General features: G+C 41.9%; 1 protein-coding gene across 1 annotated transcript; it reads right to left on the minus strand.

Moving 5' to 3' along the window:
• Window positions 1–350: 350 nt before the first annotated feature.
• On the minus strand, window positions 351–14,912 carry LOC129346224 (17-beta-hydroxysteroid dehydrogenase type 6-like). The gene is made up of 5 exons (XM_055003557.1): window positions 14,794–14,912; window positions 5,747–6,068; window positions 4,736–4,994; window positions 1,953–2,110; window positions 351–861 (listed from the first exon to the last, which is right to left on the minus strand). Exons 2-5 carry the CDS (start codon window positions 6,057–6,059, stop codon window positions 644–646), a joined length of 948 nt encoding a protein of 315 aa, XP_054859532.1. The 5' UTR covers window positions 6,060–6,068; window positions 14,794–14,912; the 3' UTR covers window positions 351–643.
• Window positions 14,913–15,484: the final 572 nt, after the last annotated feature.

Here is a 15,484-nt window from a genome sequence, read left to right on the forward strand (position 1 = left end):
ATGTATTGCTGCCTCCCCCTGACTTCCTCAGGCCATTTCCACACACGTTGAATAATGCACTTCCAATGCACTTTCGTAATCCTTTAGAAGTGGATTTTTTGTTCCACACATGGAAAATCAGTTTCAAATGTTCACTAAAGAGTATTGAAAGTGGATTATCCAACATGTGTAGAAGCAGCCGATGTTTGTTGCCACTGAGGGCTTTCCCCTTCGATCTCTTCTGTTTAACTCTTATAGGAAGGCTTATTATTGATGGTAGTTTGAATGAACGGTCAATGTGTGAGGGTAGTTGTGAGGTAAAAAAGGGAACCTTTCTGGCTGAAACAAGTCAGATTTGTTTATAAGAACGTAAGTGTGATGGTTGCAGAGTTTTGAATAGCATATTGGTTACAGAATAGTTCATAAGTTTGGTGGTTTCATAAATAGTTATATATATTCTTAGTCATGGCCACAGTGACATGAATAAGCTGGATGAGATAACAGCATAGAAACTGAAAGGACAAATTAAAATCATTAAGAAAAAAAATCTTAGTTTGATTAGGCTTTATCTGAGAAGGGTTTCAAAAGATGCAATGTCAGTTTTAGCCATTCCATAGTTTATTGGCTTGTTCAGAAAATGGCAATGCTCTTTCTAGAAAATAAACTATATTGCCTGAGCTGGCTTGGGCACATTGCGGGTCAGTATATAGTCTGCTACTGAGGTTGGTAAGTAGGAGACGGGAATGTAGAAGAGCTTAGCATCCCAGCCTGGAGAGTAACGAGTGCGAGGGTGGCAGGACGTCAGAGCATGTTCAATGGAATCAGTGACCAAGCAGAGGTTGTTGCTGCCTTCCAGGATGAGCTCTTCCATTTGTTTTTGATCTGTGTGTGAGAAATATGAAGCATAAGTCAAGTTACTTCTGCAGTGTTGCCCCAGTTTTACTGCTGCTCCTTGCCTTTCCAATATCACTCATGAGCCTTACAGATGGGCATTCTCTAAAGCCCGATTTAAGGCACTTCCTTCTGCCGTATTGCAGGGTAAATTTGCTTGTGCGCCAATGCATGAACGCCTTTGCCCATGCATGACCAACATGGTGGAATCGGTCACTCATGTTCTCTTATTCTGCAAACTATATCAAGAGGAAAGGGCTTGTCTTATACTGCCTCTCTTGTCTAAATTTAACCCCTTGCAGTTCTATCTTGACTTTAGACCAGAAATCCTGCACAACTTCCTTTTAGAAGACACTCAGAGCTCAGTGAGTTATGCTGTTCCTTAGCCATTAGGAAACGCAGACTCCTTTTAGCTGAAAATGTGGTATAATTGCTTTTGCCATTTTTTCTTAACTCTCTTTTATCTTCATTGTTTTTATTTCATCAATTCTTCCAGCACTGATGCTCTGATCTTATTGTTGTGCCCTGATGTAATAACTTATTTTTTTATCGCAGATTTGTTTTGTTTTACTGGCTTTTGCTGTAATAACAAATAAATGACTGACTGAAAAAAATGACTTCTGAAGTGTAGAAAACAACCTGCCAATTCTGGTAACTGAGGGAGCAGCACCAATGTCTGCAGATTGCTTTACATGCTGTCCTTCTCCTCTCGAGCCCCTGCTGCAGCAGAGAATTTAGGACCGGGGCTGAAGATTTCTTTCCCCCCAGAAGGGTTTCTTCGTCTGCTCCAAGATCAAGAGAATTAAGAAAATTCCACATAACAACCTTACTAGGAGCATGGAGGGCACATATAGTTCTTCTCCATTTTATGCTCACTATAATCCTGTAAGGTCAGTTAGGCTAACAGACCGTGACCACTCCAAGGTCATCCAGCAAGTTTCATGGCAGAGTGAGGACTTGAACTCAGCTCCCCTGGAACAGTACCTGCCATCCTGGCTAGTACTTATAACTCCTGTTTTTTTCTGGCATCCTCCCATAATCCCCAAAACAACATGAGCAATAATTTGTCCCCTATTACTCACAGGACTCAAAATATTGCTGCCCGTATTGTACTTTGATATCGGAAGGCACTCGATTCCATGCATCCTTGAAGCCTTGTAGGACTGAGTCCACAATGGGTGTCTTAAAACCACCTGGCTCAATAATACAGACATGGAGCCCAAAAGGTTGGAGCTCTCTCCTGAATCGGAATCAAAAGATCAATAATTGTTAATTCTAACTGAAAATAGTTTCCATTGATTTCAATCAGAGAGACATTCATGGTTATAGCTTCTTAATTTTCTATTCGGTTCGGTTAAAGTTCTCAGAGATGGTATCACTCTCCCACAAGATCCTCTCGGCCAACTTTAGATGGAGAGTTGTAGTTTTATAGGCAATTAAAGACAATACACTTTTTTTTTTTACTCCAGTGTATTTGTTTCCCATTCAAGACGGCATCAGGTAGAAAGGCAGCTACGAAACGTTTTAAATAAATAAGGGAGAGAGGGGGACCCCGTAAGCCACTTTGGGTCCCAAATGGGGAGATAAGCGGGACCTACATGATATAAATATATATAAAAAATCAGCCTCTCTGTTCTGAAGACAGAGCTCTGCTCATGTAAGAGACAGGAGTGAGCCATTTTGCCCCTTCCCCTTCATCCGTGCAAGTCCCGCAACTTTGGGCATAAATTTGCTTGGGGTTGAATCCCTGAACTTTCTATTGATGCTTCATGGAGTTCAAACCATAACTAATAGCTGAAAAGAACATAAGAAGAGCCCTGCTGGATCAGTGGTCCATCTCCTTCTCCATACTGTTTCAGACACTGGTCACCCAGTTGCCCTGGCAAGCCGACAGACAGGGGAATAGACGTCGAGGCCTTCCTTTGACACTGCCTTTCAGCACGAGTATTCAGCGGTTGACTGCCTTTGTACCTAATATCTGGGCATGCAGGGATTAAGACGGATTAAATTGCTGAAGTCATTAAAATCATCACCGTTCAATTAAGAGATGATGTTAACAAGGTTTACTGGGAGTTCATGGATTCAGTTCAAATATGTCATACAAGCTTTCAAGCCGTTAAAAGGTTTATTCATCGAAAATGCATTATAGGCTGTCTATCCATTGGAAAATAGATGTTTATTTCTTCTTTGCCTCCCGGACCAGGAGGTGCAATTAACATAGCCTTCAGGGAGGAAACGGGGAAGGGGAAATTAACACACACTCCTAGGAGCGATCTGGTGAAGCCTTCTGCTCTGTCTCGTATGTTTCCCAGTCTACAGAGACTCTGCAACAATAGGATGTTCTAGCTTGCCAGACTTGTGTATTTTTGGCAGAAGATAGAAAAGTAGATAGAAAAGAGAGAAAAGTAATATAGATTTATTCCTTTTCGGTTATCATCTGTTCTCAGTTGTGTGTGCATGGTTTTGTGGTTAGATGTCACCTATGTCCTCCCAGCCAGCAGCAGGCAAATTGCCACTAGTAGAAGGATCTTGGATTAACAGCCACCCATCCAGTCTTAAATCATACATACTTTGAAACTTTAGGGGCATATTTCTTCCCCCAGTTCCCTGGCCCAGAAGCAACCAAAGCTGATATGTGGATGATGCCTCGGAAGAAGAGTCGATGCGTCACTTATTTCTCAAATTGTGGAGGCACTGCTTGAAGTTTCTTATACAGACCCTGACAACGTTTGTCTTCCCCAACACCTATTTTTATTTAGTAAAATCAAAAAGAGTCCAGTAGCACCTTTAAGACTAACCAACGTTATTGTAGCATAAGCTTTCGAGAATCACAGTTCTCTTCGTCAGATGCATGGAGGGCAAGAAGAAACTGTTCAGATATATAGGTGGAGAGGGGAGGGAGGAGTAGATGCAAACAGTAGCTTCTGATATGGCTTCTGTTAAGGAAGTCAGTTGCTTCTGATAATGAGATAACCATTCATAGTCCCTATTCAGTCCCAGCTTGACAGAGTCAAATTTACATATGAATTCCAATTCAGCAGCTTCCCGTTGGATTTTGTTTTTGAAAGGTTTCTGTTGAACTACAGTGACCTTTAAGTCCTTGATGGAATGTTCTGGTAGATTGAAGTGTTCTCCCACTGGTTTCTGGATGTTGCCATTTCTAATGTCAGATTTGTGTCCATTTATTCTTTGGCACATGAGGGCATATATTAGATTGGAACCCAACAATGCCAACAATGTCCTTCTGCTCTGTACATTGGACAAACCAGCCAACCTCTACGGAAAAGAATAAATGGACACAAATCTGACATTAGAAATGGCAACGTCCAAAAACCAGTGGGAGAACACTTCAGTCTACCAGGACATTCCATCAAGGACTTAAAGGTCACTGTAGTTCAACAGAAACCTTTCGAAAACAAAATCCAATGGGAAGCTGCTGAATCGGAATTCATATGTAAATTTCACTCTGTCAAGCTGGGACTGAATAGGGACTATGAATGGTTATCTCATTATCAGAAGTAACTGATTTCCTTTACAGAAGCAAACTGATCTCCATATCAGAAGGAGTTGTTTGTATCTACTCCTCCCTCCCCTCTCCTCCTCTATATCTGACCAGTTTCTTCTTGCCCTCCATGCATCTGACGAAGAGAACTGTGATTCTCGAAAGCTTATGTCTCAATAAAGTTGGTTAGTCTTAAAGGTGCTACTGGACTCTTTTTGATTTTGCTACTACAGACTAACACAGCTAACTCCTCTGGATCTTTTTATTTAGTGTCGCTCACGGGATCAGTTTGCTTACAGTTTGCCTCGAGAAACACTTGCCAGTTAAACAACCCAAAAGCAAAGTGCTGCGTTGGTATTTTACCTCAGACTGTCAGAGAACGCTTCCACACCAAACTTGGATGGGCAGTAACCTCCCCCGAAGCACGCCAATCTTCCCATTGAGCTGGCCACATTCACAACCCTTCCTCTGGCTTTCTTCACCAGAGGCAACATCTGCAAGCTGACGTCAATCACTCCAAGCAGGTTGACATCTATGACTTTCATGAAGTCTTTCTTATTCAGCCATGAATTGAGACTTACTGGTACACCTGTGCCTGCATTGTTTACTACGCCCCAGAGCCCTGTGTAAGGGAAAAAAAGACATATATTTGGTGTTGTTTTGGGGGGAACTAGGACAACCAACTGAACACACAGTCTCAGGCATGTAGATGTTTTGATTTACAGCAAGGATTTGAGTCCAGTAGCACCTTAGATTTTCAGGGTATAAACTTTCGAGAGCTTATAGTCTGCCTAGGGCACCAAAAATCCTACAGTCAACCCTGGATGGGTTACCACCAAGTAAATTTGGACTTGTGAGTCACTATACCAAAATGGTTGGGAACCACTGATTTCTATGTTGTTCCTAAGTTTGCAAGCTTCTCACTGACAGCCAAGCTACAAGTGACACCTGACACAGATTGGACACTTGTCAGCTTCCCTCAAGTTGTGATGGGAAATGTAGGCATCCTGGTTTTACAGCTTGGCTCTCCATTACAGCTGCAAGACCAGGATGCCTACATTTCCCATCAAAACTTGAGGGAAGCTGACAAGTGTCCAACCTGTGTCAGGCATCACTTGTAGCTTGGCTCTTAGTCTCTGTGGCTGTGTGTTTGACAGTGGTTTCATCTGCAGACATTACCAGGTGAAAATGAAAACCTTCACCTGCTTTGTTTTTTTAGATTAAGCTGCTCTTAAAGGTAAGTGGTGGTGTTATTTTAATCAGGTCAGTTGGTAATCCTACCATATTCTAGGGGCATTTGAAGCAAGTCATTTATGTTGATGGCCTGCTTACACAGAGTATAGGTACAGAAAGATGAAATACAGAGACAGACACCTTTGTCCCCCACGCATCCTTTCACCCACTCGGCCGCCGCAGCAACACTCTCTGTGCTGGTCACGTCCAGGATGGTGGTTTTCAAGCGGTCAGAGGTGGCCTTCTCCAGGTCCTCAGCCCCCTGCTGGGTGAGGCATCCCGCCAAGACCCTCATGCCCTTCAGATCCAACTGCCTGGCAAGCTGGTTCCCAAAGCCAGAGTCGCAGCCGGTGATGAAGACGTATTTCTGTGTCAGGTTCTCTACAGTCTGTCTCTCCCGGTACCATCGGCGAAGGAAGTAGAGGCCCAGCAGGGCAGCCAGGAAGAACCACATGGCTCAAAGCTGCAGGGAAGAAAATGAACATTCTGAGAGCAAAAGAAGGTAGATCAGCAGCCACCAGCCCCAAACTTCCCTTAAGTTTGGTCCTGGCTAACTATCCCTTCATTAGGCAGCTTGCTAGTTAGATTGTACCAGATTGAATCATCCAGTTTATGGATTTATAATTGGAAGCCATATGGCTGTGGACGATTAACTAGTTGTTTTACTAGCACTGAGCACTTTATGGGTCTTGCAACGAAAACTGTATAAATGTATTGATACAACATTGAATTATGAATGGATATTGAATATTGCATGATCTACACATATATTGACAATTTGTCATTATTGTATTGATTATATAAATGTTTACAATTGAAGTGGTTGTCGTTATGTGGTCTTGAATTCCTTGTTTGCTAACCTTTGTCAGAGAACTCTCCTGCTTCTGGTATCTTTGTAATATTTCATCTATGGCAAGACAGCTATATGCAGCGAAATGGAAAACAGATCTGTGATAGACAAGATCTATGAATATGCATCTATGGCCAAATTAACTTCTTATGTGCATAGCAGATCCACACCTGAATTTTGGAAAAAATGGAAAGATTTCTTTGATTACTTAGGTTAAAACTAAGATCAATTAAGGTAACTTGATATAAAGATAAAAGGATAAAACACAAGAGAAATGATTAATGAAAAATGGTGGGTACTAAAATCTGGGAACAAGCAATTAAGAAGAAGGAATGAGAGCTATTATATAATTTAGCTGTGCTCTTACATCGAATGACTTTTTCTATTAGTTTAATCTAACTTTAAATGTAGTGCCTCTATAAGTTCCTATGCACTTTCTATTGTTATATCTTTTTAAAAAATAATAAAATTTAAAACATTTTAAAAAATATTTCATCTATGGGAGTTAACGGTGTTGTAATAGTTGGGAATCAACCACTGTGACAGACACAAGAACCTAGGTGCTACAATTCTATGTGCCCCTTTAGATAGTCACTGTGGGTTTTTTTTTTTTGGTACAAAACAGCTGTTTCTTGGAGGAGGCCCCTAGCAGAGCTTGTTGCATTTGGCTGTCCCAAGAAAGGCAGACAGCTAAGATCCCCAGCTCTGGGTTGGGACATTCCTGGAGATTTGGGGAGGAGGGTAGGGCAGAGTTTGAGGAAAGTGGGGGGGGGAGCTCAGCAGAGATGTGTTGCCACTAGAACCCACCCTTTTAAGTGGCTGGACCGATCTCTGTAGTCTGGAGATCAGTCATAATTGTGGGAGAACTCCAGGACCCATCTGGAAATTACAAAGCAAAGAGAGGCTCCGCGTAGTGATGCTAACTAACAAACAAAGAACCTACTGCAGTAAGGTCTAAATGACTGAAAATATTCTTAAAGTGCACCATACTGCTAACAAGAAACCAGCCTCATATATAGTCAAAATATTCTATTTTATATATACTCTTTTATGTAAAATGCTGGGTGCTTACAATAATAAGTCACAATAATCAATGGCAAAACCGGTAACAGTAGATGGAGATGACAGATTGGAATGAGCAAACTGCATAACAAGTCCAATATCCTGAACAGTCCTTTCCAAATTTACAAATGGAGAACAAACTCTCTTCCTTTCTTTCTTGTGCTTTCAAAGATCCAAGACAACGAGTAAGCAGAGAAGCCGACTCCTGGACTGGAAACCTCACAGTGGAGATACTAGAGATGCGGGGAAAAGCACGGCTATCAAAACGCTCAACATGGCGCAAGCTGAACTCCTGTTTCGAGGAGCTTTCTCAAGAGCGTTACAAGACAGCAACCAAATAACCGTAAAGTTCCAAAGACACATTCAATTTCAGTTCTCTTATCCCAAATGGGAGATGAAGGAATATTGGCACCAAATGAAAGGCAAGCAGGCTGCAGCGTGGGTAGATTAGAGCTGCCATCTCTGGGTTAGGAAATTCTTGGACATTTGGGGCTCGACCTTGGGAGGATGGGGTTTGGGGACGGAAGGGATTTCAGCTGGATATCCCAAGGCTTTTAAAGCCCTGAACTAAATTAGAATTTTGCTAAGGAATGAAAGATGCAGAGATTACTGCAGAGATGAAAAGGATGCCTGAGGGCTGAGAAGAGATGGTTTACTAACATGCAAGCACACGTCAAGATTTGAAACGACTTCCGAGGAAGGCTAAAGGAGAAAGCGCCAAAGCAGGATTACAGCTGAACATCAAGAAGACAAAAGTAATGTGGTGGCATAGCATACAATATATATATAATATATTACTATAATATATACTATATTGATAGTGTATTTGATGGAGTATATGCCTAAAAGAAAAGAAATAGAATAAGTTTAAAGTAAGAGATAGTGCGATCCCTGCTATATATTATACTATATTGTTATGTTATATTGATATGAGATATACTATATTGATAGTATGTTTGATAGAGTTTATGTAAAATAATAAGAATGTGCTTAGAGTAAGAGATATTACGATTCAAAGTTGGTAGGTAAATATAAATGAAATAGATTTAAGTAATAAGAAGGGTTAAGGGTTGGAAAGCTGTTGGAAGTCAATAGGGAGGGGGGAGGAAAAGGGTGGGGGGACAGAGTAAGGGGAAAAATGGGATTAAATGTGTTAAATTTGGAAAATTTTCTTTTGTTTTTCCACTCACCAATAAAATTTTATTTAAAAAAAAAAGAAGACAAAAGTAATGGCCACTGAGGAATTATGCCATTTTAAAGTTGACAATGAGGAAACTGGAATTGTACATGATTTTCTATTCCTTGGCTCAATCATCAACCAAAAGGGACACTGCAATGGAGAGGCCAGAAGAAGATTGAGACTTGGAAGGGCAGCTGTGAGGGAGCTAGAGAAGATCCTTCAAGATAAAGATGTCTCTCTGGGGACCAACACCAACCTAATCTAAACTATGATATTTCCTGTTACGATGTATGGATGTGAAAGATGACAGGAAGAAAATGGATTCATTTTAAATGTGGTGCTGGAGGAGAGTTTGCCAGATACCATGGACAGCCAAAAAGACAAAGAAGTGGGTACTAGATCAAATCCAGCCTGAATTCTCCCTTGAAGCTAAAATGACAAAACTGAGGCTATTGTACTTTGGTCACATCAGGAGAAAACAAGATTCTCTGGAAAAGTCAATAATGCTAGGAAAAGTGGAAGGCAGTAAGAAAAGAGGAAGACCTAAAACAAGATGGCTTGACTCAATCAAAGAATCCACGTCCTCCAGTTTGCAGGATATGAGCAAGTCTGTTAATGATAGGACGTTTTGGAGGTCTTTCATTCATAGGGTTGCCCTAGGTTGGAGGCGACTTGGGGGCACACAACACACACACAAGTACACATGATAGAAATCAGAAGCCTATTCTTGGAGGTCTTTCTTCACAAACTGTGAAGAAATCTGGAAGCCTAGCAAAAACAGGTAAGTAATCTGTGTTTAAGGTGTTTTTACTCATGAATTGTCCCTGAGAGTTATGCAATGATTTGTAAAGCATGCATAAACAAAACTGCTTGTTTGCTTGAAGAAACATGCAAAGATAACCTGGAGGAAGATGAAACAAGATTCATTACTCATAGCTAAACCACGTTTAACCCCTTTTTCACCAGTTCAATCCCATCTTGAACATATGGTGTCAGATAGCACGCAGAAGTGCTTATTTCGAGAACATGGTGCAACTGACCTTTGAACTTCTCATTGAAAGAAATAGGGACATTTTCCTTTAAATGTGGACATTTGACCCATAAAAGCTCAGAACGTTCAAGAGATGAAGGAAACTAATACCACTCCTCACATGATCACGTGCTCCGTGAGGACACTTAAAACTTGCTATCCAACGCTGCCTGGAGCATAATGAGGCATGAGCATACATGCTTGCTTCCTCCTTGCTGACCTCAAGACCTAATGTTGGTCTTTTCTACTAAAGTTTAATGGCTCTCAGAGGTACACATGCTTTGGCTGATAGTTTACCATTGCTAGAATAGTGTGCTCTTGTGCTTAATAAATCTGCTTAATTTTGGGCGCTGTGAGCTACATGGAGGATTACAGCACAGGGGAGTTTGGCAGAAGGTTTTTGAGTGTGGTGTAAGGAAGAGCTGAAATTCATTTGGTTCAAGGACGTCCTTTGGTCCCTAACAAAATTGGAACAAGAGACTCCAAAACGCACAATCAGAGAGGGGAAAGGGGGACTGAAGCTAAGGATAAATACTGAAAGGATTACAACCTGCCTCGGCAACATCCTCCTGGGAGTAGGAGGAGAAATTAAGTGCACTGGAATTCCATTTTGTGGTTGTGCCCGCTGCCCTGCATCAGAATTCCAAAGGTGCCCCCCAGCTCAGAAAGATGGCCCCCCCTATTCTAGATTAAAAAAATGGGAACAAGCTTCATCGATGGAGGGAGCATTTTGCATTCCCCAATAGCTGAGCTTTTAAAAATGCATTTGAAGTTCTCAGTACAAATCAACCGTCTGCTGGTTCGACTCCCACTCCTGCCATGAGCTCAGCAGGTGGCCTTGGGTCAGCCACTCCTCCCAGCCCCAGTTCCCCAGCTGTATTGCGGGGATAACAATAACACTGACTTTGTTAACTGCTCTGAATGGGGTACTAATTGATCTATATAAGCGCAGTTATTTCTGTTGTGCCTTGTCAGCTTGGGGAGCAGTCTTTCACTGTGAAGCGTATTCCTCTAGCATTTAGGATTGCCAGTCTCCAAATGGACAAGCAAACCAACTACCACAAGGAGCGGCGTGTAGGGCAATCTCAACTCCCCTCTGTCTGGAGATCAGGGGGCGGGGCCACCAGCCATGTGACCATTTTTCAAGAGGTTCCGGAACTCCGTTCCTCTGCGTTCCTGCTGAAAAAAAGCCCTGCTTTTCTTTCATGAGCAGACCATGCCTAATTCCCAGCAAGGATAACAATTAGGATTCATCTCACTGTAACTGCGATGATCTTCAAGATTCTTCATAAAACCTGCTATCTCCCACTTATTACACATGCTAACTAGCTCAGGGTTCACTGACATTTCATCTTGATTGGATTTGAATTTTACATCATTCCATTTTCTTCTTTTTTCCCCATGTGTGATCCCTTGACCCTACTGTTTTCTTTTTCCAGATCTTCAATATAAAATGAACGCGAGGAGAATTTCACTCACAGCATCTGAAAAAGTGGATTCTCATCCACAAAAACTTATGCTGGAATAAAATCAAGTTAGTGTTTAAAATACCACAAGACTACTAGTTAATTTTTCTGCAACAGACTAACGTGACTGTCTGTCTGGAATTGCTACCTTCTGAGAGCCGATTTACTTTTAGGATAGTCTAGTCAGGGCACTAGGGTACGCCTATCTGGGCTCACCTAGGGGACGTGCTTCCTGACTTCTGTGCACCAGCTCCACCAGAGATGAGCATGGATAGAGGGCTAAACTTCAGCCTATAAGCCAGGACAGAGCTGGAATCCCATTTGCTTTTTATTCCACAGGCCCTGTTCTAGAATTAGGCAACCTGGCTGGGGCATCAGGTAGCAAATTTCATTTTTTGGTGGGGGAGGTGGCAACCTTTGGTCCTGCCCTCTGACAGCCAGCTTCATACCTGTCTACTTGCCAGCTAAGCTTCCCCTCCTGCTTAGCAGCTGGAGTACATATCCTGCCCCCAGCCCTTTGCTCGTGCCAGTGCCCAAGTTCTTGTGACATCCCTTCTTCTTGCAACAGTTTGGCCACTATTGCTAGTTGTCTGAAGGCAGGAATGTAAAACATTAAATGTTTAAATGATGAAATAGTTAAGCAATATACGACAGGAAAATGAATCCTTCCAAAAGGCTTCAGTTACTGTTAATATACTGCTTAAATGTGTGAGCGTTTCCCGAGGCTTAAAGAACTAGCAAGGCATTACGTCTTTGTTCCAGAATCATCTGTGGCTATGGAATGTGTATTTTCCAACACTGGCCTTGTTAATGAATTACTTGTGCACAAAACTGATAAGGCAGCATGTTAAAGTGTAAAAATTTCTTAACAAAAATCAGTAGCAGAGTGGATAATACGAATATGGGCTAGACAGGCTGTGAGCTTGTTTCTTAATATTTAAACAGTACAATTTTTTTAGAGCTGCTTTATTTGATGAAATCTACAACCCTGTTCCATGGGTGACCCAAATGGTAGCCAAACTCTTGGGAAAGGAGGTAATCTTGCAAGAGTTCAAAAAGCCACACAAGATGAAAGAAGATAAGAACCCAACAAATCTGTCTAGTTTAGCCTCCTGTCTCAGGCAGTGACCAACCAGTTCCTCAGGAGGGCCTTTATCAGAGAATACATTTTACCCTGAAGTTGCCTCCTGGAAATAGTATTCACAGAAGGTGGAGTTTCCCTTTAGGTACCATATCCAGCAGCCACCAATAGAACTATTTTTCACGAAACTCTCTAATCTGCTTTTAAAGCCCTCTATGCCTGTAGCCATCTCTCCATCTCCTGACAGTGTATTCCATTTCTTAATCACTCATTTAGTAAAGTAGTAGTTATTGGGAGTATTTCCTGGAAGACCGATAGTATCAGATTCTGTTTTTGAACCATTGGCACAGTATGTGGATAGCTTTCTTAGTTCTTTTGCTGCACCAACTCGTGCCTTTCTTATAGGTTACCACCGACTTTATCACTAAAATAGGATATGTTATGAAGGATGATGAGATACTGGCAGTTTCACCACGTCTTCAAAATAGCACCCCACCCACGGCGCCACGAAAGCAGACTCATAACTGCCTGCAACCATTTTGGAAACAGTGACATCAGAAATCGGTGGAAAAGCCACGAGCGTTCTGTGAGTGGGGCACTATTTTTAAGACGTGGGGAAATGGCCATTGTGTACTACGGGTGTACAGGCTTGGTGTACAAATATACCTCATGATGTAGCTAGATTAGTAGCAGAATTACTTTTGTTATTTATATGGATTACTAAATTGTTGTTAATAGTGCTGTATTTGTACCCTACATCCATGTACTTTGTACTTTATTTACAGGTCAAATGGAGGCTGGGCTACCGTTCTTATCATTTGTCTCAATTGCATCTTCTCATGCTTACAAATCAGCAAATATTACAAAGACTCTTTTGTTTTTCAGTGCATTTATCAAGGAAAGTAAAGCCCAGTAGCGCCAACTTCTCACCAGTTGTAGAATGGCTGTTTCAACATTTGCACTAAGTTCGATGCTGTTAGGAAGCAGAGTTCCCCCCCCTGCTTTCCCACAACATTGTGGTGCACGACCTCCTGATGTTTCCCAAACTTGATTTGCTGTAAAGTTTTGGGACCCGTTTCAGTGAAGTCTGATATAATGTTATAACAGATTCTCTGAATTCACTGCTTTCATTTTTTTTTTAAAGTATGCCTTTAAAGGTAAATCTTTGCAACAAAAAGGGCTAGAGACTTACTTTTGTTGAAATTAAAATTGGATTTGCCAAGAACCTGTTACACTTATAACATTACATTGAACTAACAATATTCAACTGCCAATTAAAAAAAACCCTGGGAAACCATGGCAAATCCTTACCCTTATGTTGAAATCACCGAGGTGTGTAGAACTGAAGCTAATGTCCTGGAACAACCTCTCCCTAACAGATGCCAGCCTGATCAAATGAAGATTGCTGCAGGGTAATCTTTTGGAAAAAAGTTGGTTTTTTCCAAATCACGTACATAAGCAACTGCATGGTATGCCTATCTGTTGCTTTTCTCTACTGTGCCTTCCCAAATCCCACACCCACCCCTTTTCAGATTCCATAATGCAGGTATGATTTTTGGAGCTCAAAAGGGCTCACAAATTATATAAATTCAGCATTAATGCCCGGTGGGTCTTAACTCTGTTTACTTTCTCCCTTTTAAAGTTTTCAAAAAGTTTCTAGTACAGCTTCTGTGCCTTTAAGAGCTGCTCATTAGGCAGAAATTTAGCATGTGAAGCCTGCTGCCGTTTTGCTGCCTATACAAGTGCACAGCCAAGAAAACAAACAGAGAAGGTCATATTGTAGTTGGATTTCGTAGTACAGTAAGTGATTTTCCTAACAGAGAATGAACAGATCCTAAAACATGCAATGTAAGAAGAACACCTTCAGTGTGTGATAAGTTTATAGACTTCACTTATATGTCCTTTGCACAACAGATATATGTTATCTCCATGCCATGAAAAGCTCAAACTGCTTGTTTCCACATATTACACTTCTGTTAAAGAGGCAGGACTCCCCCCCGCCCCCCGGCAACTGGAAACTCCTGCATATTCTTTGCACAACAGAAAAAAACTATGAGTTATGTCACACACACTCTTGGCATCTGCAAAAATAATATGGCATCATCCCAATAAGGTATGTGTATTACTTTGCCAGTGAAGACACTCCTGTGCTAGTTTCGTCCGTGACTGATTCAAAAATTGCTGACTAGTTTCTTTCTGTTCCCTCGTGGACCAGTTTCCACATAGCCTGCAACAAGGAGCAAGGCAGCAGACGCAGCGTGTTTACTTTCAGACATTCAAAAGCATAGGTGGCTTGTGGCATCTGAAAGATACCAGAAGGTTTGTTGGTTTCATTTGAACTTGGCTTTGCAGGCTGGCTCTAAAGGCAGTTTGATGCCCAGAACTTTAGCAAGTACTCCTTCCTGCAGATTAAACTAGAACAGCCAGTTCAAGATTTCAGAAACCCGCCCCAGAGCCATATAGTGCAGGGCAAATGATTATTTATGACCTAGAGCTAGATCCGGCTATCAATGACTGACCTGGAACTGATTGACGCTTGCACCAGATCCCGTGGCTTGCAAAGAGAACAAAAGCTTCTGTCCCTTTCCAGCCTGCTCGTCTCTCTGCCTTGCGCAGTTTTGCTTAGGGAGAGCAACTGTGAGCTTTGTTGCACAAGTAGTTGCAGGTAGCTCCTCCCTTTCGACTAGGAATGGCCATGCAGGCAGGCCAGGTGGTAGCCTGGATTGCTGTGACTCTAGGGCTTCTGACTACATTAGGGTAAGCCTCTCAGGAGGACATGATTGCTTCTGCTGCAGAACACAGGGGTCCCCCTTGGTTTCCCATTTGCAGCTCACTTCCCCTGTGTTCTGTGTATATAAAGTGGCAAAGTGCCTGTTTACTTACACGGAGCAGAGAAAAGGGGCTTGCAATATGATAGCAACATTTGATTTATATCAATGTTGCTTCAGGACAACTTAACACCCACTCAAAGTGGTTTACAGAGTATGTTATTATTATCCCAACAATTACCCCGTGAGGTGGGTGGGGCTGAGAGAGCTCTGAGAGAGCTGTGACTGGCCCAAGGTCACCCAGCTGGCTTCAAGTGGAGGAGCGGGGAATCAAACCCTGTTCTCCAGATTAGAGTCCTACCGCTCTTAACCACTGCACCAAACTGACTATCCTGGAGGAAATCACAATTCATTTCCTTTCACAAATATCTGGAGCGTGTGC

This window comes from Eublepharis macularius, chromosome 19 (genome assembly GCF_028583425.1).
Source record: "Eublepharis macularius isolate TG4126 chromosome 19, MPM_Emac_v1.0, whole genome shotgun sequence".
Lineage (NCBI taxonomy): Eukaryota > Metazoa > Chordata > Lepidosauria > Squamata > Eublepharidae > Eublepharis > Eublepharis macularius.

Coding starts and splice junctions, on each gene's coding strand:
- LOC129346224 (XM_055003557.1), bottom strand. CDS start 6,059: ATGTGGTTCTTCCTGGCTGCCCTGCTGGGCCTCTACTTCCTTCGCCGA. Junction 4,995..5,746: donor AGGATGCGTGGGGGACAAAG/GTGTCTGTCTCT, acceptor TCCCTTACACAG/GGCTCTGGGGCGTAGTAAAC. Junction 2,111..4,735: donor GCGTTCTCTGACAGTCTGAG/GTAAAATACCAA, acceptor ATTCCGATTCAG/GAGAGAGCTCCAACCTTTTG.